The following is a 24309-nucleotide window of genomic DNA, read 5'->3' on the forward strand; positions in this document are numbered from 1 at the left end:
AGGCACTGAGGGGCCAGGGGTCAGAGGGAAGAGCACTGAGATTCTGATCATAGTCTGCAGTCCAGCCAGCAGCCACCCAGGGAGAGACAGGCCCTGGAGTTCAGGGGCAAGATGTTGAGTGAGAACCCAGTACTTTGTAGACAAGTCCAGGGAGTGTTGGGTGTGTCATCAAGCCAGCGGCTCGGCAGTGCCTTAGGATACGACACACAGACCTAGAGGAGCAGTGAAGCGTTCCTACCACCACCTCCAAAGCCATCACCCTAGAACTCGCAGCCCCCTCAACCCCCAAGGAGTGTATTAAGTTGTACTTATCACCTTACATTTGTGGTGGCAGACAAGCGGCCAAGAGGCACATTTTGTCTGGCCTATATATATGGCACTTTAAAAAATTGGAATCCATTGGCAGACTTGGAAAAATAAAACCAACAAACAAGTCAAACCCCACATTCAAATCCAGATTGCTGGCCATTCTTAAAAACACAATATGGCCATGAGGGACCTGCACGCCCCAAGGAGCAGTGCCTCTCTCAAGATGGGGCCGTTGGGTCTCTCAGACCCCTGAGTCTCACCACCTCTAGGCACAGGTCTGGATTCACAACCTCCAGGCTGCAGCCCGACCTGGCCTTGATGGGCACGCCCACAGCCCTCCTGTAACCAGCCAGGCTGAAGTGCCTGTCTCTTCCCCACCAGGCTGGGTTCCTGAACAAAGGAAGTCAGCTGGAGGAAGAGAGCCCCAAACGCCCTACCCCAGCACAAGCTCCTGTGTTAACTACGAGCACCCTTCTCCCTAGATCCTCCAGGCCAAGGCCAATTCCTAATGTTGCCTCAGGGTCAGCTCCGAATGCTGGCCAGCCAGGGAGACCTGACCCCCGCAAAGACAGCTCTGAAGCCGTCACTTCCTCTCCACTTCCCGGGGCTAGTCCTTGATGCCAGAGAAGGTCTGGCTATGGCTGGCTTCATCCTAACTAGGCCCACGCCCGCTTGACCTGCCCTGTGCCTGGCAGGAGGTGCCCCTGCAGGTACTGAGGCGAGGGTCTAGGCACAGTCAAACCCTCCTCCCCCAGGGACTGTGGGAGGTTTCAGGGAACAAGCCTCTCTGCAGCTCCACGAGTCACTGAGGGACCCTTCAGACCGCGGTCCCAGGGGGTCCCTGGGCCTAAGCCTACTTCAAGGCTCAAGCGTTTTACCACTTGCCCAGTGACTCCCACTTCCCTCCTTCTCCACCACACCGGGCCTCCTAACCCTGCCCCAGTTTCCCCCCAAACGAGCCCACCATTTTGTTCTTCCTTCAGCCATGATCTGGCTGCCTTGCACTCCACCAGCTGGCCTCGCTGGGGTATCAGACAGAAAGGAGAGGAGAAATAGCCGGTAGCTATGTACAGGGCAGCACAGGGCTTTTTCCAGAGGAGGGGAAGGGTAGGGCTTGGCAGAAGGGGGATTTTTAGGGGTCACTGGAACTGAGGAGAAACACCACCCTAGGCTTACAGGCTGTGGTATGCTAGGCACCTCCATTCTGAATTTTTTTAAAAAAGAGAGAAACGGGATGTTGAGTTAATTTCAGATAAACAATGAATAATATTTTTTAGTATAAGTATGTCCCAAACAGTGCATGGGACACACTTACACTTAAAAAAAAAAAAAAAAAACTACTTAAAAATATTATTTTGTTGTTTATCTGAAATTCAAATTTAACTGGGTGTCTGTAATTTTATTTGCTAAATCTGGCAACCCAGTGTCCCAGCCAGTAGGACGTCCCAGACACGGTTGGTGGCCACAGAGTTAATAAACAACCCCAAACCACAAGGGCTGACTGGAAGACACATTCTAAAGGCAGAGTGAGGGTAGGATTTGGCTTCTTGGTACTGGGGAAACCTATGAAATTGGTAAAGTCCCTTTTGCTTAGAACGGGCGGGAGGGGGAAAAAAATCAGCAAAACCAAGCTTCTACTTGACAATAAAGGCAGCATTTAATGACCAGGGAAATGGCTCCCCACTCCAGCATTCTTGCCTGGAGAATTCCATGGACAGAGGAGCCTGGAAGGCTATAGTCCATGGGGTCGCAAAGAGTCGGAGATGGCTGAGAGATTCACACACACACACCCCTCCCCGTGTGAAGGATTAAGTGCTTTTGGAGACATGGTATTATTCCAGGAGGGGAGAAGGCACACAGGGACCCTTTGCTGTTATGGTTAGAGAAGTTATGTGGTTAGCCCAAAGTCACAGCAAGGAAGTGAACTGGAAGTCCAGTCATAAGATCCCAAAGTCTGAGGTCTTTAATGTACTTGACTCCTAGTTTCCCAAAACACAAAAAGGGAGGGAGACATGTTCTCCTCCCCTCCTCCCCAAACCAGAGCCTGCTCAGCAGCACTGAAGGCTTCCAGGCTGGCTGCTCTGGGGCCCCCAGGGTGGAAAAGCCCACAGCTCCATCTGCCCTCCCAGCAGAGCAGCTGGCGGGTGGGCCCTCCAGGAGCAGCTGTCAGGGTGCAGGAGCCTCTGCCAGGCTGGGAACCTGGGGCAGGAGGCCCCACCAGGCCTCCCAAAGCACAGAAAGGCAGCGTGCCCCCACCCCTTTCTCACCTCTAGGCTGGTAACATAAGGGACTCAGGCCCAGACAACAGCTCTTTCTTTGCCTAGGCGCTCAGGCAGGGGACAACTCCAGCTTGCCTCTGAGAATCCCGCTGGAGAGGGGGTGGTGGGCTTGTTTTCCTGTGTGTGTTTTGGCCTGCAGCTGTTTCTGCCATTTTTAAATGGCTCCAGTCCCGGCACTCGGCGCCCTGCGCGTCAGGGGAGCTCCCACGGCAGGGAAGACTTGGATCTCAACTTTGGAAGGCCTCCCCTTCTCACGGTTCTGAAAATTCTTTGTCCCATTGGAGCCAAACCCAGCCCTCGGCTGGGCATCCGGCCATCTGCAGACAGCCCTTTCCATAGGAGGCCCGGGAGCACGTGGACTTTATTGATTTTCCTCTTGCCTTTTTTGTTGGGTTTGACTCAGAAAGGACAGTTAACTTGTGACACGGCTAGACTGGAGGCTCGCCCCCAGTGGTTCTGAGAGACCCAGGCGTTACTTGAGAAATGACACCCCTAAACATAAACAGAGCCCGCCACGGGGCCTTGCCGGGTTTTCAGGCTTTAAATAAAGGGTCAGAATGAGCCCGCGGGCACTGACACTCGAACGTCGCGGCGGCTCTTCTCCCTCCCTGACCCTGGTGAGGCCGTGGGAAAAAAATAATAAAGTTGAAATCCGGGAGCCGGGAGTTTTCAACAAGTCTGCCCCAACCTGACGATCGGCTGGCGTCTCGGGCCTGGCCCTCGGGCCGATTCCGAGACAGACCCGGACGAGGCCGGGGAAACGTTCAGTCGTATTAATTACAACCAGGCCACGCCGGACGGAATCTAACGTGAGCCGGAGAAAACCCGCACGGCCCGACACTCGAGTCCCCCTCGCCCCCCGCGCAGAGAACAAAAACAACAGCTCTCTCCGCAAAACAAACACGAACCACCGGGTTTGGAGCAGCACACGCGGCCCAGGACCGGGGTCTGGCCCCAAACGTTCGCTCGCCCGAGCCCCCGAGCCTGGGTCCCGGCAGAGCTGGGCGGGAAGGGGGGTGCGGGGCGCCAGGAGCCCCGGGCCCCGCGGCCGCAGCCAGCGTTTCCTCCTCGCGCTCGCCCCCATCTTTCTTCGTCGCCAAGAGCCCTCGCTCCAGGCAGCCCAAAGCGCTAAATTTAAACGGCTCGCGCTCTACAAACTCCGCAGACTCGAGGGCGCCGAGCCTGGGAGGCGGGGAGCGAGCGAGCGAGCCAGCCGGGGAGGGAGGGAGAGAGGGAGGCCCGGCGCGGGCAAGGGCGCGGGGGCCGGCGCTGCGCCGCCCGGGGCGCGCGGGGAGGAGACGGAGACGGCGGCGGCCCGCTCGGTGCTTGCACAATGGAGCTCGCGCTCTCCCCTCCGCCGCCGGCATCGCGGCCCCGGCGCGCGGGAAGCCGCTTTCATGTGACTTGCACAAAACGAAATGGCTTCTGGGGCCGGCCCCGAGCCCCCCTCCCGGGAGCCAAGCGCCGCGCCGGGGACTGCCCGCTGCTCCACCGCCCGGCCCGGGGCGCCTGTCGCCTCCAGGCTGCCGCCGCCGCGCCAGGTGGGCGACAGGCGCGAGCGCACCTGGGCAGCGGCCGCGGCCCCCGCCGCGCGCAGGTGACCCGGCTCGCGCGCCGCCCGCCCTCTCCAACTCCCGGGCCCGCGGGCGGCCCGGGGCGCTGCGCCCCGCCGGCTTTTTGTATCTGGTTTCGGGGTTCGGGGCGGCCGCGGCGCCGAGCCGGCGAGCGAACGAGCCGGCGCCTCCGCTTACCATTTGCGCACTTTCTCGATAGCCGCCATGACCCTCTTGATATCATCTTTGGCCCGGCTCCTGGTCTCGGCTCGAACCGACCTGCCCGACATGGTTCTGGCGGGGAGAGAGAGGCTGGGGGAGCGCGCCCGCCGGGTCCTGCTCGCGCTCCGCGGCGGCCACACTCGCGCCCGCCCGCCCGCCCGCTCACTCACTCACACACGGACACACACACACACACACACTCGCACACATACACACACACACACACAAAGCCTGGTGCCGCCGCGCGCCCAGGGCCCAGTGCGCAAGCGCCGGGCGGCAGCTGCACCAAGCAGGGGGAGCAGCGCCGCCGCGGCCGCCGCCAGTGCGGCCTCCGGGCGCCGCCGCCGCGGAGCAGCGCCGGCAGCCTCTCCGCCCACCCGGGGGAGGCGCCTGCGACCCCCGCTCCCCGGGGGAGGTGGCGAGGGCTCCTGGCTACCCCCGGCTCCAGGCACGCGGGGTCGTAGGGGAAGCGGGCTGGCGGGCGGAGGTGCGCGCGGACACTTACTTGGAGGCCGCAGGTGCCGAGGGGTTCCCCGTGGAGAGCGGGCCGGCTGGCCGGCCGGCCGTGGAGGGGACGCATTCCTGGGGAGCCGACGCGGCCGCCCGTCCGCGGCCCCCGGTGTGTGGCAGCGGCTGCAGTAGTGCAAGTTTCCTGTGGGGCTCCCGACTTCTCAGAGTTGAAGGCGCCGATTCGGGACGCGAGGTGCTCTTGGAAAGAGTTGAGAAACGCGGACCTCTGCTGGCCTTATGCCGGGTTTAAATACGCGAGCTAGGACGTCGCTTCCCTGTCTTTCGTCCTTTTGGAAAACTAGGGTAGGAGGAAAGGAGCTTGGGGTGACTACAAGAAACATTCGACCTTGCTTCTTAAATAGCTTTCGGCGCAGGAAAAGCTCGATGATTATTTATCAGCATTTCAAGAGGGGCTTTTAGACATTGCCTCTAGTGATAAGTTGCCCTCACCATAAATAAGGGAAGCGGGCCCACGCTGGAGTTTCTGTCCTAAACCAGATTTGAGCTTAAGCCACACCTGATGTAAGTTCCAGGCTCAGCCCAGCTGCTGAAATGACCCTGGCAGGTAAAGAAGCCTGGCCGGCTGCGAGGAGGACTTCTGGAATGGTGTCTTCCCCGCGGTGCCTCAAGACAGCTCTGCACCAATCTACAGTTACCAGGATAAGCCATCCTTGTGTTCTGCTGCAGCTAAACTGGTATTGAACAGAGCGGGTTCACGCCCAGATGGATGTTCCGGAAAGAGAATGACCCCTGTCAGTAAACCCAGTGCCTTGGAGATCAACTAGCCCAACAAGCTGTGAGCTGGATGTGTGACTACCACTCATTCTTAAACCAAGCCCTTTGCCCCAAGGCTTTGGTGTGGGGGAGAAAATTTTCTGGTGCTATGGAGTGGAAGCTCCACTGAAGGCCTTTTCCTAGGCATGTCCTTTTACCATCCTGAACCCCACGTTCCTAACGTGAGGACTACATGGGAAAGCATGTCACAGCAGGTCATAAAACACAGGTCCATATCACTGATGCTTTGACTTACCTGACCAGCAGATACATCCTTAAAGTTACACATAACATTTAAATACATACATTTGAGTCCAAAGTAGAAGATATATTTTAAAATCCAAATACTGAATGAATGGACAAATGTGCATATTTAATACAGTGGGATATTATTCAGTCATTAAAAAGGAATAAAGTACTGATACATGCCACAGCGTGGATGAACTTTGAAAACATCCTAAGTGAAAGAAGCCAGTCACAAAAGGACAGATATTGTATGATTCCACTTACATGAGTTATCTAAGCTTGGCAAATCCATAGAGACAGAAACCAGATTTGTGGTTGCCAGGGACTGGGGAGTGGGGAATGGGAAGTGACTTCAAATGCGTATGGAGTTTCCTTTCTGGGGATGGAGGGCTGATGAAAAAAGGTTCTGAAAGAAGATGATGGTGACTGAATGCGCTTTATGCCACTGAACTTTAAATTGTTACAGTGTTTGGTAAGGTGTTTTTTTTTCTGTGCCACTCAGCTTGCAGAATCTTAATTCCCCAACCAAGGATCAAACCTAGGCCCCTGGCAGTGAAAGCACTGAGTCGTAACCACTGGACTGCCAAGGAGGTTCCACAGTGGTCCATTTTATGTTATGTGTATTTGACCACAATAAAAAGAAATCCAAATATCCAACTTCTATAGACATGTCAGATCTGCAAACTGGGCACCCTGTCCACATGGCAACAATCAGCTGGAGCTGAGGAGCCCTGTACCCTTTGGATACAGCTCCCAGGTCACCCATGTGTCACCTAGTCACTGTACTCATTTGTGTTACCACATGGCCCCTGAAGGCATGTATGTTTTTCATCTCCGACTAAACTACAAAGCTCTCTACAAATGTTCTTTATAAATCTAGTGTGGCACTTTTTATAGTTTCCTGTCTCCTGCAGATATTTTTACACTTCTTCCTTTCAACAATGCACAGTTGTTTAATAGTCTGTGTCTGACCATTGATATTTGAAGTTTCTGAGAGTCTGTTTCTGCTAGTTCTTACTCATGGTGTCCTATTTCCTTGTGATCTGCCTGATTTTCTTTGACCTTGCTGGACACTGTATTTCCAAATTTATTTATAGGGATAATTGGAGGCCTAGAATGAAGCTACCTTTGTCTCCAGATACTTTATATTTGCTTCTGCCAGGCTCCTGAGGGCACTGCTAGTGCATAATGACCAACGTCCAAGGTCAGGGGGCTTCCCTGGTGGTCCAGTGGCTAAGCCTCCAAAGGAACTAGATCCCACATGCCGCAAGTAAGAGTTAGCATGCTGCAACTAACAAAAAAGATCCCCCATGCTGCAACAAAGATTGAAGATTGCGTGTGTCTCAACTAAGACCTCGTGTGGCCAAATAAATAAATATTTGACATCCAAATTCAGGGCTGGTGGGTCCCTGGACCCCCAGGTGATACTAATACAGGTTGCCTAAGTGATGAGACTGATTTGCTTATTGTACCCAGGGTGGGGTCAGTGCTGACAGGCCTACATATCCCAACTCTGTAAATAGTTTGAAATCACGTTTACAGAAATTGGCAAGTGCTATAGACAGCGTTGACTATGATGGCATCAGAGTCAACAAAAGAGTCTGAAATGCAGTGCTTGGATGCAATCTCAAAAACGACAGAATGATCTCTGTTCATTTCCAAAGCAAACCATTCAATATCACAGTAATCCAAGTCTATACCCCAGCCCGTACTGCTGAAGAAGCAAAAGTTGAATGGTTCTATGAAGACCTACAAGACCTTCTAGAAGTAACACCCAAAAAAGATGTCCTTTTCATTATAGGGGACTGAAATGCAAAAGTATGAAGTCAAGAAATACCTGAGGTAACAGACAAATTTGGCCTTGGAGTACAGAATGAAGCAGGGCAAAGACTAAGAGAGTTTTGCCAAGAGAATGCACTGGTCATAGCAAACACCCTCTTCCAACAACACAAGAGAATTCTCTACACATGGACATTACCAGATGGTCAACACCAAAATCAGATTGATTATATTCTTTGCAACCAAAGATGGAGAAGCTCTGTACAGTCAGCCAAAACAAGACTGGGAGCTGATCGTGGCTCAGATCATAAACTCCTCATTGCCAAATTCAGACTTAAATTGAAGAACGTAGGGAAAACCACTAGACCATTCAGGTACGACCTAAGTCAAATCCCTTACAATTATACAATGGAAGTGAGAAATAGATTCACGGGATTAGATCTGATAGACAGACTGCCTGAAGAACTATGGATGGAGGTTTGTGACACTGTACAGGAGACAGGGATCAAGACTATCCCCAAGAAAAAGAAATGCAAAAAGGCAAAATGGTTGTCTGAGGAGGCCTCACAAATAGCTGTGAAAAGAAGACAAGCGAAAGGCAAAGGAGAAAAGGAAAGATATACCCATTTGAATGCAGAGTTCCAAAGAATAGCAAGGAGAGATAAGAAAGCCTTCCTCAGCGATCAATGCAAAGAAATAGAGGAAAACGACAGAATGGGGAAGACTAGAGATCTCTTCAAGAAAATTAGAGATACTGAGGGAACATTTCATGCAAAGTGGGCTCAAAGGACAGAAATGGTATGGACCTAACAGAAGCAGAAGATATTAATGTGGCAAGAATACACAGAAGAACTATACAAAAAAGATCTTTATGACCCAGATAATCAGGATGGTGTGATCACTCACCTAGAGCCAGACATCCTGGAATGTCAAGTGGGCCTTAGGAAGCATCCCTATGAACAAAGCTAGTGGAGGTGATGGAATTCCAGCTGAGCTATTTCAAATCCTAAAAGATGATGCTGTGAAAGTGCTGCGCTCAATATACCAGCAAATTTGGAAAACTCAGCAGTGGCCACAGGATCAGAAAAGGTCAATTTTCATTCCAATCCCAAAGAAAGGCAATGCCAAAGAATGTTCAAACTACCACACAACTGCATTAATCTCACACACTAGCAAAGTAATGCTGAAAATTCCCCAAGCTAGGCTTCAACAGTAAGTGAACTGTGAACTTCCAGATGTTCAAGCTGGAGTTAGAAAAGGCAGAGGAATCAGAGATCAAATTGCCAACATCCTCTGGATCATCAAAAAAGTTAGAGAGTTCCAGAAAAACATCTACTTCTGCTTTATTGACTATGCCAAGGCCTTTGACTGTGTGGATCACAACAAACTTGTTGAAAATTCTTCAAGAGATTGGAATATCAGACCATCTGACCTGCCTCCTGAGAAATCTGTATGCAGATCAAGAAGCAACAGAACCAGACATGGAACAATGGACTGGTTCTAAATTGGGAAAGGAGTACGTCAAAGCTGTATATTGTCACCCTGCTTATTTAACTTATATGCAGAGTACATCATGAGAAACGCTGGGCTGGATGAAGCACAAGCTGGAATCAAGACTGCTGTGAGAAATATCAATAACCTCAGATATGCAGATAACACCATCCTTATGGCAGAAAGCGAAGAGGAACTGAAGAGCCTCTTGATGAAAGTGAAAGAGGAGGGTGAAAAAGCTGGCTTAAAATTCAGCATTCAAAAAACGAAGATCATGGCATCTGGTCCCATCTCTTCATGGCAAATAGATGGGGAAAGAATGGATACAGTGACAGACTTTATTTTCTTGGGCTCCAAAATCACTGTAAATGGTGACTGCAGCCATGAAATTAAAAGCTGCTTGCTCCTTGGAAGAAAAGTTATGACCCACCTAGACTGTATGTTAAAAAGCAGAGACATTACTTTGCCAACAAAGGTCCATCTAGTCAAAGCTATGGTTTTTCCAGTAGTCATGTATGGATATGAGAGTTGGGCCATAAAGAAAGCTGAGCACCAAAGAATTGATTCTTTTGAACTGTGGTGTTAAAGAAGATTCTTGAGAGTCCCTTGGACTGCAAGGAGATCAAACCAGTCCATCCTAAAGGAAATCAACCCTGAATATACACTGGAAGGACTGATGCTGAAGCTGAAGCTCCAATACTTCGGTTCACCTGATGTGAAGAGCCGACTCACTGGGAAAAACTCTGAAGCTGGGAAAGATTGAGGGCAGGAGCAGAAGGTGGAGACAGAAGATGAGATGGTTGGATGGCATCACTGACTCAATGGACATGATTTGAGCGAACTCCAGGAGACAGTGAAGGACAGGGAGGCCTGGCATGCTGCAGTCCATTGGGTTGCAAAGTGTCAGACACGACTGAACAACAAAATAATGTATCAGGACCCTTCCCCAGCAAGCCAAGAGCTGGTGATAAACATCTGCCACACACCACTGGTGAAGCCCATTATCGAGGGCCTTCTAATAAGCCTGCGTGATTGTGGGCAAGGTCTCATCTCCCCACTATGTGGATCCTGGACTTCGATTTCTGATCTCTTGCCTCAAAAAACCATTCACACTAAAGTTCAAATATGCTACGCTTGGCAAATATCTACAGGCTTCAAGTGGCCTTCTTGCTGGATTAGTTTTCAGGATTCTTTTTTTCCTGGAGTTTCGCCTAGTCCTTACTATCTTGTCAGCATGTGGTGGCTTTTAGGATGTTTTTAAAATATGTTTTCTAGCATTTTTAGTTGCTTTCAGCTTGAGTATGTGTCTGAATAACTGAGTATCAGGGCTGGAAGTCAAGCTCTCACTGAATGTTTGTGATTATTTCAGACACATTGAAAGAGTGACTGTTAGGTTCCAGAAGTGAGTTATTTAGCCGTGACTTGTGTTTTGACCTTTCTGTGCCTCATGTGTAAAATGGGGATGAAAATAAGACTTGCCTCATAGAGTTATGTGAATTAAAAACAGTATTTGTCAAGGAAGGAGGGTGGGATAAACTAGGAGTTTATGATTAACATATACACGTGCGTTCATGCCTGCTCACTTGTGTCCGACTCTTTGTGACCCCATGGACTGTAGCCTGCCAGGCTCCTCTGTCTATGAAATTTTCCAGGCAAGAATATTGAGGTGGGTTGCCATCTCCTACTACATGGGATCTTCCTAACCCAGGGATCGAACCTGTGGAAAAGGATACTACCATCCCGCAGTCAGTCTGCAGAACTGGCAAGTGGATTCTTTACCACTGCGTCACCTGGGAAGCCCAACATATACACACTGCTATGTATATAAAGTAGATAACCAATGAGTACCTACTGTATAGCACAGAGCACTACACTCAATATTTTGTAATAATCTATAAGGAAAAAAGAATCTGAAAAAGAATATACACACACATATACCATACACACATGTAACTGAATCATGTGGGGTGTACACCTAACATGACACTGTTAGTCAACTACACTTCAATTGGAAAACATACCAAAAAACAAATAAACAGTATTTGTCAAGAATTTAGACCAGTGCTTGGCACATTGTAAGTGCTAGATACCAAAATGCATGCTAAGTCACCTCAGTCTTGTCCGACTCTTTGCAACCCTATGGACTGTAGCCTGCCAGGCTCCTCTGTCCATGGGATTCTCCAGGCAAGAATACTGGAGTGAGCTGCTGTAGCCCTCCTCCAGGGGATCTTCCCCAAATACCGAAAAGTATTTGTTAAATACCACCCTCTGTGATCTTCGCATCGGTACGCCCCATGCTGGGGACTGAAGTCAAACTACTCTTCCTAGGACTGGTAAATTCAACTCTTACTTCACTCCTCCCCCTGAGATGAAGGCTCATTCACCAAGGGGTGGGAGTTTGGGGTGGAGGAAGGATAAGAACACAGATGGAGACATGTGACTGTGAGGAAGATGCAGACCCAGCCCTGGCGTTTCTGGGTAGACTTGGTCCTCGCCTAGCAACTTGCAACCGAGTACTGTTTTCATAAACAGAGGAGCTATGGTGTTTGGGGAACATCATTAGCAAGGCCCAGCCAAGGGGGGAACTTTGAAGGGAACACTCTAACCACAGGATGAAACACAGCCCCTTCCTCAGAGACAGACAGAACGGATGAGCTGCGGAGTTGGAAGCCTCCCTCCTTGTGCAGAAAAGGATACTCCCATCCCGCAGTCAGTCTGCAGAGTTCCAGCCAGAGCCCCTCTCTCCTGTGCCTCTGGACTGTGCTCCCCACTCCATAGGCATCAGAATGTGGACAGTTGTAAGTCAGCCCCCTGTGAGTGCTCTCGGGACCCTCCTGTCCCTCCCTACCGAGAGAGGATTGGCAAACATTCACCAGCACGCCATTGGTGGAGCCCTATGTGGTCCCAGTTCATTGCAGGGAAGGTCTCCCCGACAATGTGGGCCTGATGATAAATTTCAGAGATTGGGCCAGTAAAACTTTGCGGGGCAGCGGCACTTCCCTAATGGTCCAGTGGCTCAGACTCTGCACTTCCAACAGGGGGCCTAGATTCGATCACTGGTCAGGGAACTAGATCCCACATGCCACAACTAAGAATTTACATGCTGCAACTAAATATCCTGCATGCCACAGCTAAGACCCGGAGCAGCCGAATAAATAAATAAATATTTAAAAAAAATTTTTAATAAACCAAATAGTCCAAATTGCTTCTATGCCTACTTTTTCTTGCCTATAACTACCACTCTAAAAATGGTTCCCAGCTCAAATACTAATAGATTGGCAAGCTGCCAGACTAAAAGTTAGGCCACTTGAGGCCATATTCAAACAGATAGTAGGTATAAAGTGCTTCAGAAGACGGATGTGTTCAAAGGTGAGATGGTGTAACACAGTCGCTCTTCTAACAATGAATGATTAAACACGGAACATCTGGTCATGACCCAGTGACCCGGAGCGGAGTTGGAATCCGTCTACCGATGCGCTTGGTGAGCTCTTAAGTCAGGAATCCAGACGGCTGCCCAAACGTCTTCTCCCTTGCTCCCACACGTGCGTCATTTTGGCTGCCTCTGAAAACCTTTCCTAGTTCTGGGTGAACCTTTAGGGATGGAGGCTGCCCCCTACTACAGAAGCTGGGGGGTGGGGGCCATTTCACTCTTCCACCTGGGAGTTCTAGGTCCTGGGCATGGGACCTAACCTTGATCTAGTAGGCGGATGGTCTAGTCAATTGATTTTTTTTTTTTACTGACGTATAGTTGATTTATTACAGTATTATGTAAGTTTCAGGGGTACAGTGTAGACATTGGTTCCCTTTTCTCCCCACCTGCACCAACATTTGTTACTTATGGTCTTTTTGGTGATAGCCATTCTGACAGGTGTGAGGTGATATAGCTCTTTGTGGTTTTGATTTGCATTTCCCTGATAATCGGTGAGGTCGAGCATCTTTTTATGTGCCCGTTGACCATCTGTATGTCTTCTTTAGAAAAATATCTATTCAGGTCTTCTGCCCATTTTTCAAGTGGGTTGCCTGTTGATTTTTTTTTATATAATAGCTTTATTGAGACGTAATTAACATACCATAAAATTCACCCTTTAAAGTTTTTTTTAGTATAGTCACAGAGTTGTGAAACCACCACCACAATCAATTTTAGAGCATTCTTGTCATCCAAAAAAGAAACCCTCTACCCATTCGCCATCATTCTTTCTATCCCTCGCCTTAGCTGACTGAGAGTTTATTTCCTATTTCTATGGATTTGCCTCCACTGGACATTTCATGTAAGTGGAATCATATAATATGTGTCATTTTGGGTCTGACTTCTTTTTCTCAGCATATTTTACATCCATGTGGTAGCATGTATTAATACTTCATTCTTTTTATGGCCAAGTAATATTCCATTATGTGGATTTGCCACATTCACTGATGGACATTGGGTTGTTTCTACTTTTTGGCTATTATGAATAATGCTGTGATGATATTAGTATACAAGTTTTTGTGCAGATGTGTATTTTCATTTCTCCCAGCTACATACCAATTCACCAGAGGGGAATTGCTGGGTCATACAGTAACTCTATGTTTAACATGTTGAGAAACTGCCAGCCTGTTTTCCAAAGCACCATTTCACATTCCCACCAGCAGTATAGGAGGGTTCCAGTTTCTCCACATCCTCACCAACACTTGTTATTGTGTTTCCATTTCTTTTTCATTTTAGTCTTGTGGAGGTAAAAGGGTATCTCATTGTGGTTTTGATTTGGAATTTTGAGGGCATATGGGGCAGTGGAGAAATGCCTTACAGCAGAAATGGCCACTGGAGAGCCTGAGGTATTGGAGGCACTGAGCTCCCAGTGGCGCCACTGGCATCCTGGCTGTGGTTGCTTCCTGGCCATTTACTGAGCTGGCTTCTCCAGTCTCTCCACGGAGCCTATGGTCCTCAAATAACGTCACTTTCCACTGAAGCTAACCAGAGCCAATTTCTATTGCTGCAAACCAAGGGTCATGATTGATACTATCTTTGATAACATTTAACTTTTTCTTTATACTTACTTGTCCTGAGTGCCTTTTCTCTCATTGCAGTCCTTCACTTCTCCCCTGAGTACTGTAATAGTCTCCTTGCTGTGGTCCTTTTCCCCAGACAACCCCTCTTCCCCATCACCTGACCGTAGGCCCCGGAGATGCAAGTTTGATCTCCTTCTCTCCCTTCCCTTTAACATCAAGTTTAACCTCCTTGCTTTGGCACACAAGGCCATCCATGTGACCACTGTCTTCCCTGAGATGCTCTCCTGCCACTTCCCCCAGGCACCACTCAGATAGGCTTAGAGCGAGGGCCACATTTATGTAACTTCTCCGCCTCTCCCTGGTCGCCTCCTCCTGCTCCTCCTCCTTCCCACCCTGTCTGCTCTGGATGCCTCTATGTCATATCACAAAACATTGTAATTATTATTGACATATCTGTTTCCCTCACTATGATGTAACCTTCCAAAGGGGAAGAGCCAGTGCTTCCTGCCACACTTTATCTCTGGGCTTAGCATGCTGCAGGGCACACACAGTTAAACTGAGGTCGCTGTTAGAGGATCTGGCACCAGTTTCTGCTATTCTGTCCTCTTTCCTAGAACAGTGAAAAGGTGGAGGGGATCCACAGCACACTGAGGGAGAGGTAAGTGGCCAGCATCTGGTGAAGCTTCACTGTATGCCTTTGGGATACCACCAGTGACTCGGGGGAACGTGGAGTTAGACCTGACTGCAAGAACGGACGAGATCATGGAGAAAATTGTGTCTTTTTAAAATGTTGAGATTCCTGGGGGAAAACTACGAAGGATGAATTGATGCTGACTGAGGGCTTAAGGTTTATGGCGCTGACATCCACTGTGAACTTTTGCACATGTGTCTACTGTCACGTGAGATAACACACCAGCTTCAGGGCGGCTCCACCTGTGACTTCTCTGCGGTCTTTCCTGGGATCCTCTGAGGGGCAGCCTATCCTATATCTGAAAGCAAAGGAGTGCGAATGGCCGGATCATCCTCTTGAATATGCGGCCTCCCTCCCTCCCTCCCTCCCTCCTGCCCACATGAAAACATCCCTATTGAGACTTGGGAGGAAGGACCACGCCACAGTGGTACTGAAGGAAAGGGAGAGATGGTTCTAGACTTCTGTGTACCTCGCCTTGAGCTTATGTCTCTTTCTAGGGTCTGACCATACAAACCTTTGGCTCACTGAATGAGTCTGGCCTTGGTGTGTCAGAGGGTTCCACGAGTCTGCTGGCCCAGCTTTCCTTGTGTGCACATTTAAGGCAACCAAGATACGTTTATTGAAACTAAGAAATTAAGTTTGGAGCAAACAATATCAACTAAAGCACAGACTTCCTCTGGGTTTCACCAGTTCTTCCTAATGTCCTTTTTTTTTTTTCTGATCCAGAAAACCAGGATCCTGCTTCACTTTTCGTCATCGTCTCCCTTTAGGCTCCTTTGACCTGTGACAGTTTCTGAGTCTTTTCATGTTCGTCATGACCTGGGCTTTCTCTTTTGGCTGTGCTGCGTCTTTGTTGTAGCACGTAGACTCTCTAGTTGGGATGTGCAGGCTTAGCTTCCCCACGACACAAGGCATCTTAGTTCCCCAACCGGGGATCAAACCCGCATCCCCTGTGTCAGAAGGCAGATTCTTACCCACTGGACCACCATGGGAAGTGCCATGACCTGGGCATTTTTGATGAGTACTAGTCAGGTGTTTTGTATAGATTCATCATATTTGTAAAAATCTGTTGGATTCATCCTGGCCAATGAGGTGTAGCAAACTCCAGCCTGTGGGATGGATCTGGGCTGCCGTGTCTGTGTGGTCTGCAAGCTAAGAATAGTTTCAACAGTTATTTGTTTATTTTTGGTTTGTTTGTTTGTTTGGGCCACCAGGCAAGTGGGATCTTAGTGCCCCAATCAGGGATGGAACCACAACCTTGCTGCAGTGAAAGCTCAGAGTCTTAACCACTGGACCACCAGGGAAGTCCCAGTTTTCACATTTTTAAGTGGTTGGAAAAAAATATCAAAAGAAGATGATTTCATGATATGTGGAAGTTCTCATGAAATCCACATTAATTTCAGCATCCATAAGTAAAGTTTGATTAGAATGGGGCCACGCTCATTCTTCTCTGGACCAAAGTTCTGTGTGGCTGCATTTGTGTTCCAGCGGCCGAGCTGAGGTGTCCGACAGCCCATCGGGTCCACAGATCCCCACTGTTTACTCTCTGGCCCTTTCCAGAGAGTCTGCTGACCCTGATGCGGATGGCCTGTGGGGGCCGGATTCACTTTGATTCAGAAACTAAGTCAGCTATTAAAAGAGCACTGAAGCTTCACGCTCATTCATTCAATCGCTCTGCAAATATTTATTGAGGGCCCTTTGTCAAAGCTTGCAGAGACCCTTATTTGAGCAAGTGTTAACTGGTGCTAAGACCCTGGAGCTGGAAGAGATTAATTCTTATCAGACATCTTCCCGAGTCTCAGGCACAGTTTCTGCCGGCAGTAATAATAGCTGCCATCCTATTTTGAGCACTACCTTATGCCAGGAACACTTTATTTGCAATATCTCTTTTAATCCTCACCACCACCCCAGGAATTGTTCCAGGAGGAAACTGAGGTTTAAGAGATTAGCCACACCCGAGGGCACACAGGGTGCTACTCAGTGGCAGAGGCAGGACTCAGCCCAGCCTGGCCTGTGGGGCCAGTGCTGGGTAAACAGAATGCTCACCCCGCACCGGAGGGGCCGGGGGTTCTGGAGGAGAGACTGGGGGGTGGGGGCTCTGAGTGGTTCCTGGACGACTATGCCTTTTCCACCTCCAGAACTCTGGAAGCAACAGGCCAGGATGCAGAGGCCAGTAGCCAGAGGCCCATGTGATATGCTATTATCTTTTCAAAAGTGCATCACATGGTGCTTTCAGAGCGTCACATGGTGCTTTCTGGTGTCCAGCGTGTGTCCCCACGTCTTGAGGTACAAGCCCAGTGAAACTGTTCGCCATCGCTCCTTCCTCCTTTTCTGGTGTCCCTGCTGTGCCAGCCACCCGGCTGGGAGAGTCTGGGCTTTCTGCTCACTTTGGCAGGAAGGCGGCCCCGCTTCCTCCCCTGGCCTGGGGCACTGGGGCCCGCTTCTCCACTGCCTGTGCAGCCAGCTGGTGGGCCTGAGGGGGATGGAGGTGCAGATGCCCTCTAGGGGCCAGAAGGTACACCTGAGCTGCTCTTCTTCCTGGTCACACAGGCTGAGAGACACCCCAAGAAAAGCACCAGCAGGAGCTCCTCTGGCCAGGCTGTTGACACGGATACTGCTGCCCCTGGCTACTTGGGCCTTCCTGGGTGGACAGCCGCCCTGACCCTAACCCTTACCCTATGTGTGTGTGCTCAGTCGTGTCTAACTCTTTGTGACCCCATGGAGTATAGCCCACCAGGCGCCTCTGTCCATGGGATTTCCCAGGAAAGAATATTGGAGCTGGTTTCCATTTCCAACTCCAGGGGATCTTCCCGATGCAGGGATTGAACCCACGTCTCTTGCACTGGCGAGCAGATTCTTTACCACTAGTGTCACCTGGGATGCCTGACCCTCTCCCTAACCCTTCCTGGCCGCCACCAGGACCTTCCCCTCCACATACCGACTCAGCACAGAGGGACTGAGGCTTAGCCTGGGCCTGAAGGTGGTTACTGCTACTGGCCCAGTCACAGTAGGTCCAACTGGTCACAGGCCTATTTTGTTCCACACAATGACTCCAATATATATGTCTTAATAAGAACCAAAAAAGAGGAGCCAGATCCAATGAGAGAAGCTCCCTGTGGGTGTCCAGAGGACATCCAACTCTGAGCTATTTTTTTTTGGAAGGAAACAAGTCATTGGAGAGTTTTCTGTTCCCTAAAGCGTCCCCAGGAACCTTTTAACCAGCTTGATAATCTATCTCTCCTAAGCCCTCAGCGGCTGCAAAGTTGATTCATAAAGCTTGTTTTTATTTTGGGGTTTTTCAAAAAGAATGCAATGTAAACCAGCTTGCAAGCCCTGAAGGTAAAATCTGACCAGTGGGGTGCCTGCTGGACCATGGCCCATGCCGGCTGTCCCAAGGTCACGGTGACACAGCCTGGCTAGGGAGCTGGCTCTGTCCTGTGTTCCGGGTGTTCCGAGGACTCACCAGGAGCCAGGTTTCCGAGTGGCCGCCACACAGGGGGCTCTGTGCCAGGAGAAGGATGCTGAAGCCGTCCTGTTTCTCTCACATGGAGCTCTGCCCCTGGGGAGGAAGGACCTTTACAGAGGTCAGCAACGTCATCTCAAAGGCTGGTTTCTCTGGGAAAGGCGCTGGTTCGGGTGGGTGGGGGTGTTGGACTGAATACATGTGAAGGATAACCTTTGGCCCACTGGCCTGAGAGAGGCTTCATAACCGAGGATGAAATCGGACCATAACTTTCATCTGTTTATAGGCGGGGGTACCGTCTTTTCAAGGTCAAAACAGCGCTGCAGCCTTAGTCACTCTCCTGAAACAACCCCTGAGCTGGGGATCTGTTTTTGCCTGCTAGGTGCTCTGCAGCCCAGCGGAGTTTAAGGCTGTGAGCCAAGCAGATGGGCCCGTGCTGATGTGTGTGTCACGGGAGAGGGTGGCTGACACGGGCCGAGCTCTGCCCCGGGGAGGCTGGCTGTGTGGTTTCTAGTCCAGGTGCGCACCCACAGGGCTCTGGGGGGCGGGGAGCAGGGCTTTTTCTGCATTCTCTCTGGCAGCTGCTACCAGGGTTAAGCTTGGCCGATGATGCTCTTCATAACGGCTGCACACAACTGCTCAGGGGGTTTACTGATAAGAAGCCACAAGCCAGGGCTCTCAGCAGCACTGAGCCCCCAACACCGCCCACCCCAGTCTAACAGCAGACTGGGATGATCTGGATCTGGCCATGTTAGGCTAAGGGTCCAGGTGCCACTCGAGAGGATGGGAATCAGGCCACACATGTCACGAGGAAGGACAGCTGCTGGCCGAGGCCCTCTCTGCCCCCGGGGACCACACCACCTCCTCATCCTGGCAACCCTGCTCCAGGCAGCACGGGATCAGGCATGGGGATGGCAGTCGGGGTTTCCAGCCACCACGTCCATCCAACCCCCAGTGTTTTTCTTGTTTCCACCCACTTTTCTATTTTGGACAGAGTGGAATGTCCAATTCTGTGAAATCTGCTGCTTAACAGAAATATGCTTTTAATGTCCAAACGTTCTGAAGATTAGAGCAGGGGTAGGGAAATGCCAGAATAGTGGTACCTCTTGGCGGGGGGGGAACACACACACACACACACACACACACACACACACACACACAAAGTCCTTTGTGCTTCAGAAACTCTGCTCGGCTTCAATGATCCTAGGATCTTGTCTAGAATCTTGGGAAACGGTTAAGCCAAGAATTTCAGTCGTGAATATTTCTGCAGTGATTTCGTCTGGAAGTTCTTCTTCTAAGCAAATTTCGGAACCTAACAAACAAGAGAAGAAAGCAAATACCTTCATAATGATTAGGTTTCTAACTCAGAAGCATTTTCCAAAAAATATGAGGAACTGATACGAAAGAGAAGTGAGAGGCACTCTGTGCAGGGATTTGGCTCTGGCTCCTTGAGAAGTCCTGGGGTGGAAATCGGTCAAAATCCCTCCTCTGTGGTTTGGGTTTGGCGCACTCTTACCCAAATCTCTGCACACGTTATTGGAAAACCTCAACTATATGGCATCATTGATTTTACTGTTTTGAGACACTTAGGAATACTGTATCCATGTATGTGCGTGTGTGCGTGTGTGTGTGTGTGTGTGTGTGTGTGTGTGTGAAAATTACATTCTGAGATACCAAGTACGCAAGGAATGGGGTGGAGGAGCTTGCAGGTTGGAAATGACAGATCAGACACTGGAGTCTAGAACTGTCTGAGTTAGGAACCCTGTTCAATTTGAAATTGGGAAAAGACAACAAAAGGAGAAGAAGAAGGAAGCCCAGTGAGGGGTCTTTGCTCCTGACTTCTTGGGGGGGTGCAGCGGGGCAGCCCTCGGGGGTTGTCCACAGACATGTTCCAGCACACTCGGGCCAATGGACTAAGAGAAGGAGGTGGGAAATTCTCATATAGGAAAGAAGAAGAAGATGATCTTTTTTTTGGCCACACCGCACGCGTGTGGGATCTTAGTTCCCCGACCAGGGATTGAACCTGTGAGCCCTGCAGTGGAAGTACCAAGTCCTAACCACTGGTCCACTAGGGAAGTCCCTAGGAGGATTTCTAAAGACATTCAAGTTCTGGCAACTTGGGTTCGGGCTCCTGCCTGCCCCCGGTCCCTGACCCTCTTGTCCTCCAAGGCTCTCCTGACTATACCTCCCCTGAAACGACTTCCAAATCGTATTCTCAATTAGTGGCCAGTGTTCGCCTACCCTGGTTGGAAAGACGAGGACTGCGTCGGGGGAATAAAGGGAAAAACAAGGCCAGAAGACACGGGGGATGTCAGAGCCCGCGAACAAAGGCTTTCATCTCTTCACCGTGACCACCGCTTCCTGGTCCTTTCATAACTTATTCATGTTGGGTTCCCCACAGACCTGCTTTGTTGTGTGCGCGGTATGAAGGAGAGTGGCTGGCACCAGTCAGGAGACATAAATGCACTCAAGTCGACAACAAATTAGCGTGCCCTGGTTACGTGCCCAGACAGAGCCCACTCGCTAGTAGTACCTTTGACAGAGGAGGCTGCAGGCTCGGATTTCCAGCCCTCGGGATTCAGTCCAAACAGTGTGGCAAAGCAGTCCGTCATCTCCTCTTCCGTCATGTGCTCACCTGGGCATCGCAAAGCGAAAAGGAGGCAGTTCAGTTTGTGGGACTGAGCTTCATATCAGAGCTTAGCATCATCTTTCTAAAGTCTTCCAGAGAATTATTCCACGGGTTTCTTTTTCTTAAGATACAAAAGCCACCTAGGAAGTCCCGTGTTACGGTCACATAGACTTCCTTATACGGCGCTAAAAGTGGGGCTCCAACCTGGGGGACTGTGTTGGGGCTTGTGCAGATGGGGAACAGCTTTCTGATAAAGACTGCACTTGGCTTCATTTCAGTTTCCCTCATGCTAGAAACACCAGTTTTGCTGAGATGAAATGATCACCCAGAGAAAAAGGAAAAAAAAAATTTTTTTTGGTCTTTTGGCTGTGCCACACAGCACGTGGCGTCTTATTTCTCTGACCAGGGACTGAACTCGTGCCCTCCACATTGGAAGTTCGAAGTCTCAACCACTGGACTGCCCAGGAAGTCCCTAAAAACGATTTTTTTTTTTTTACTTTGGTGTGGTTTTATCTCACAAATGTAACCCAATCTCATGGTACCTCATCGTGAGGTTGATGGCTGACACTTGTATTCCTGCTTTATGAGTGCTGTGCTAAATTGCTTCAGTCACGTCCGACTGTTTGCGACCCCATGACTGTAACCTGCCAGGCTCCTCTGTCTATGAGATTCTCCAGGCAAGAATACTGGAGTCGGTTGCCATTCCCTCCTCCAGGGGACCTTCCCAACCCAGGGACTGGACCCATGTCTCTTCTGTCTTCTGCATTGGCAGGCAGGTTCTTTACCCCTAGCACCACCTGGGAAGCCCAAGGTGAGAGGAAGGCATCTAGGGCCCTGAATGGCACACTCCCTGGAAGTTGGAAAACATACTCCATCCTTCAGGTCCCTGCTATCCTTCCCTTTATCCCTTGTTTACCAGCCATGTGAGTCAGTAAGCAGCATCCTCACGGCTGAAGCTCTGTCAAATCAAAGATGCGGGTGTCCCAGCTCAGTTCTCTCCAGTGGGATGTGCCCAAGGGTGTTACGAGATCTACCTATTTGTGCATTTACCTTTAGTTTGAAGCAGATTCAGAAAATCCTCTCTTCGAATAGCCTTCTCTCCCTTCGAATTGGTGAAACCAAGAATGTCAAAGCTCTGCTGGATGCCGCTCATGGTGTTACCGAAAGGTGGCCTATGATTGAGGTAGACTTTGAAGAAATCTGGTAAGTTGATTTTGTCGATGAGCTTTCCAGTGTCCACATACTCACTAAATCTGATTTCGTTAAACATATCTTCAATCTAGAAAAGAGGTTTGGGGGGGAAAAATGGACCACAGTAAGCAGATGGATTTCTAAGAATTGGAGCGTAACAAATGTTCGTAGTTAGCTTAGAACATGTCTGCTATGGGTTGACTGTATTCTCCCGCCACCCCAACCCAAGAAAGACAGGTTGAAGTCCTAACTCCCCATCTCTCAGAATGTGACTTTATTTAGAAACAGGGTCATGGCAGATGTAACTAGTATGATGAGGTCAATACTGGAATAAAGTGGGCCTTTAATCCAATATGACCGGTGTCCTTGTATAGCAGTGGGGCAGGTGCAAGCTGGTAGTGGGCCTACTCAGCCATTGGTCGGTGCCACAGTGGGCCCCTCCTCAAGCAAGCAACCATTAGCGAGCAACTGTCAACGAGAAACAATTAGTGGTCCTGCTCAGCGATTGGTTGGCGCCACAGTGTGCCCCTCCCATCTTGTGTATAAAAGGAGCTCGAACTGGGACTGAGGGGAGATGATTTTTTGAGATGCTAGTCTGCCATCTTCTTGGTCTGCTAGCTTTACGATTAAAATCGTTATTCCATGTTCCAACAACTCATCTCCCAATGTATTGGCCTGTCGTGTGGCAAGCAGAATAAGCTTGGCTCAGTCACATTCTCATTAAAAGAGGAGAGAGACACTCAGGGCCAAGATGGACATATGATGGTGGAGGCAGAGGTTGGAATGATAACAGCTTAAGCCAAGGAAAGACAAGGACTGCTGGTAACCACAGAAACTAGAAGAGGCAGGGACGGTTTATCCCCTATGTGTTTCACAGAGAGCCTAACCCTGCTTGACACCCTGATTTTGGATTTCCACGAGAGAATAAATTCCCATTGTGTGAAGCCACCCAGTTTTTGGTACTTTTTACAGCAGCTCTGATCCACTGTCCAACTGGCCAATACTATTAGCACTGGCATGAACAGTGTTTCATTTTATCACTTTTCACCTAAGTATCAAAGGTCTGTATAGTCAAAGCTATGGTTTTTCCAGTAGTCATGTACTGATGTGAGAGCTGGACAATAAAAAATGGCTGAGCACCAAAGAATCGATGCCTTTGAACTGAGGTATTGGAGAAGACTCTTGAGCGTCCCTTGGACTGCAAGGAGATCAAACCAGTCACTCCTAAAGGAAATCAACCCTGAATATACACTGGAAGGACTGATGCTGAAGCTGAAGCTTCAATACTTTGGCTACCTGATATGAAGAACCGATTCATTGGAAAAGACCCTGATTCTGGGAAAGACTGAAGGCAGGAGGAGAAGGGGATGACTGAGGACGAGATGATTAGATGGCGTCACCAACTGGCCCCAGGAAATGGTGAAGAACAGAGAAACATGGCGTGTTGCAGTCCTTGCAGCTGCAAAGAGTCAGACATGACTGAGCGGCTGAACAACATCAAATCTTGCACTGTATTTGCTATGTCCCCGCTTGGACTGTGAAGAAGGCTGAGTGCCGAAGAACTGATGCTTTTGAACAGTGGTGTTGGAGAAGACTCTTGAGAGTCCCTTGGACTGCAAGGAGATCCAACCAGTCCATTCTGAAGGAGATCAGCCCTGGGATTTCTTTGGAAGGAATGATGCTAAAGCTGAAACTCCAGTACTTTGGCCACCTCATGAGAAGAGCTGACTCATTGGAAAAGACTCTGATGCTGGGAGGGATTGGGGGCAGGAGGAGAAGGGGACGACAGAGGATGAGATGCCTGGATGGCATCACGGACTCGATGGACATGAGTCTGAGTGAACTCCAGGAGTTGGTGATGGACAGGGAAGCCTGGCGTGCTGCGATTCATGGGGTCGCAAAGAGTCGGACACGACTGAGCGACTGAACTGAACTGAACTGAACTGAACTGCTTTGTGAAGAAGCTGTTTTGTGCCATGTGCTCAGCTGTGTCCCACTCTTTGTGACCCCATGGACTGAAGCCTGTCAGGTTCCTCTGTCCATGGACTTTTCAAGCAAGGATACTGGAGTGGGTTGCCATTTCCTCTTCGAGGGGATCTTCCTGACCCAGGGATCAAACCCATGTCTCATACGTGTCTCCTGCATTGCAGGTGGATTCTTTACCTGTTGAGCCATCAGGGAAGCTC

At 49.8% G+C, this 24309-nt stretch overlaps 2 protein-coding genes across 5 annotated transcripts in view; both read right to left on the reverse strand.

The window, feature by feature from the left end:
* BCL7A (BAF chromatin remodeling complex subunit BCL7A) overlaps positions 1–5087 on the reverse strand; it is a 31258-nt gene extending 26171 nt beyond the window's left edge. Inside the window, exons 1-2 of one of the 3 annotated variants that reach the window (XM_069557792.1) lie at positions 4869–5087; positions 4340–4435 (exon numbers count right to left, since the gene is read on the reverse strand). In XM_069557792.1, the coding sequence (XP_069413893.1) occupies positions 4340–4431 (92 nt within the window). In that variant the 5' untranslated portion in view covers positions 4432–4435; positions 4869–5087. Of the gene's footprint in view, positions 1–4339; positions 4723–4868 lie in introns of those variants that run through there. The other 2 variants (XM_069557793.1, XM_069557791.1) reach the window with 2 other exon arrangements.
* A 14234-nt stretch (positions 5088–19321) lies between these two features.
* The window catches only part of CFAP251 (cilia and flagella associated protein 251), a 72168-nt gene continuing 67180 nt past the window's right edge, over positions 19322–24309 (reverse strand). For both annotated transcript variants that reach the window (XM_069557795.1, XM_069557794.1), the window contains 3 exons: positions 21983–22211; positions 20837–20938; positions 19322–19615 (listed from right to left, as the gene is read on the reverse strand). In XM_069557795.1, the coding sequence (XP_069413896.1) occupies positions 19479–19615; positions 20837–20938; positions 21983–22211 (468 nt within the window). In that variant the 3' untranslated portion in view covers positions 19322–19478. The remainder of the gene's footprint in view (positions 19616–20836; positions 20939–21982; positions 22212–24309) is intronic.

The sequence above is a fragment of the Ovis canadensis genome, chromosome 17 (assembly GCF_042477335.2).
Source record: "Ovis canadensis isolate MfBH-ARS-UI-01 breed Bighorn chromosome 17, ARS-UI_OviCan_v2, whole genome shotgun sequence".
NCBI classification, from domain to species: domain Eukaryota; kingdom Metazoa; phylum Chordata; class Mammalia; order Artiodactyla; family Bovidae; genus Ovis; species Ovis canadensis.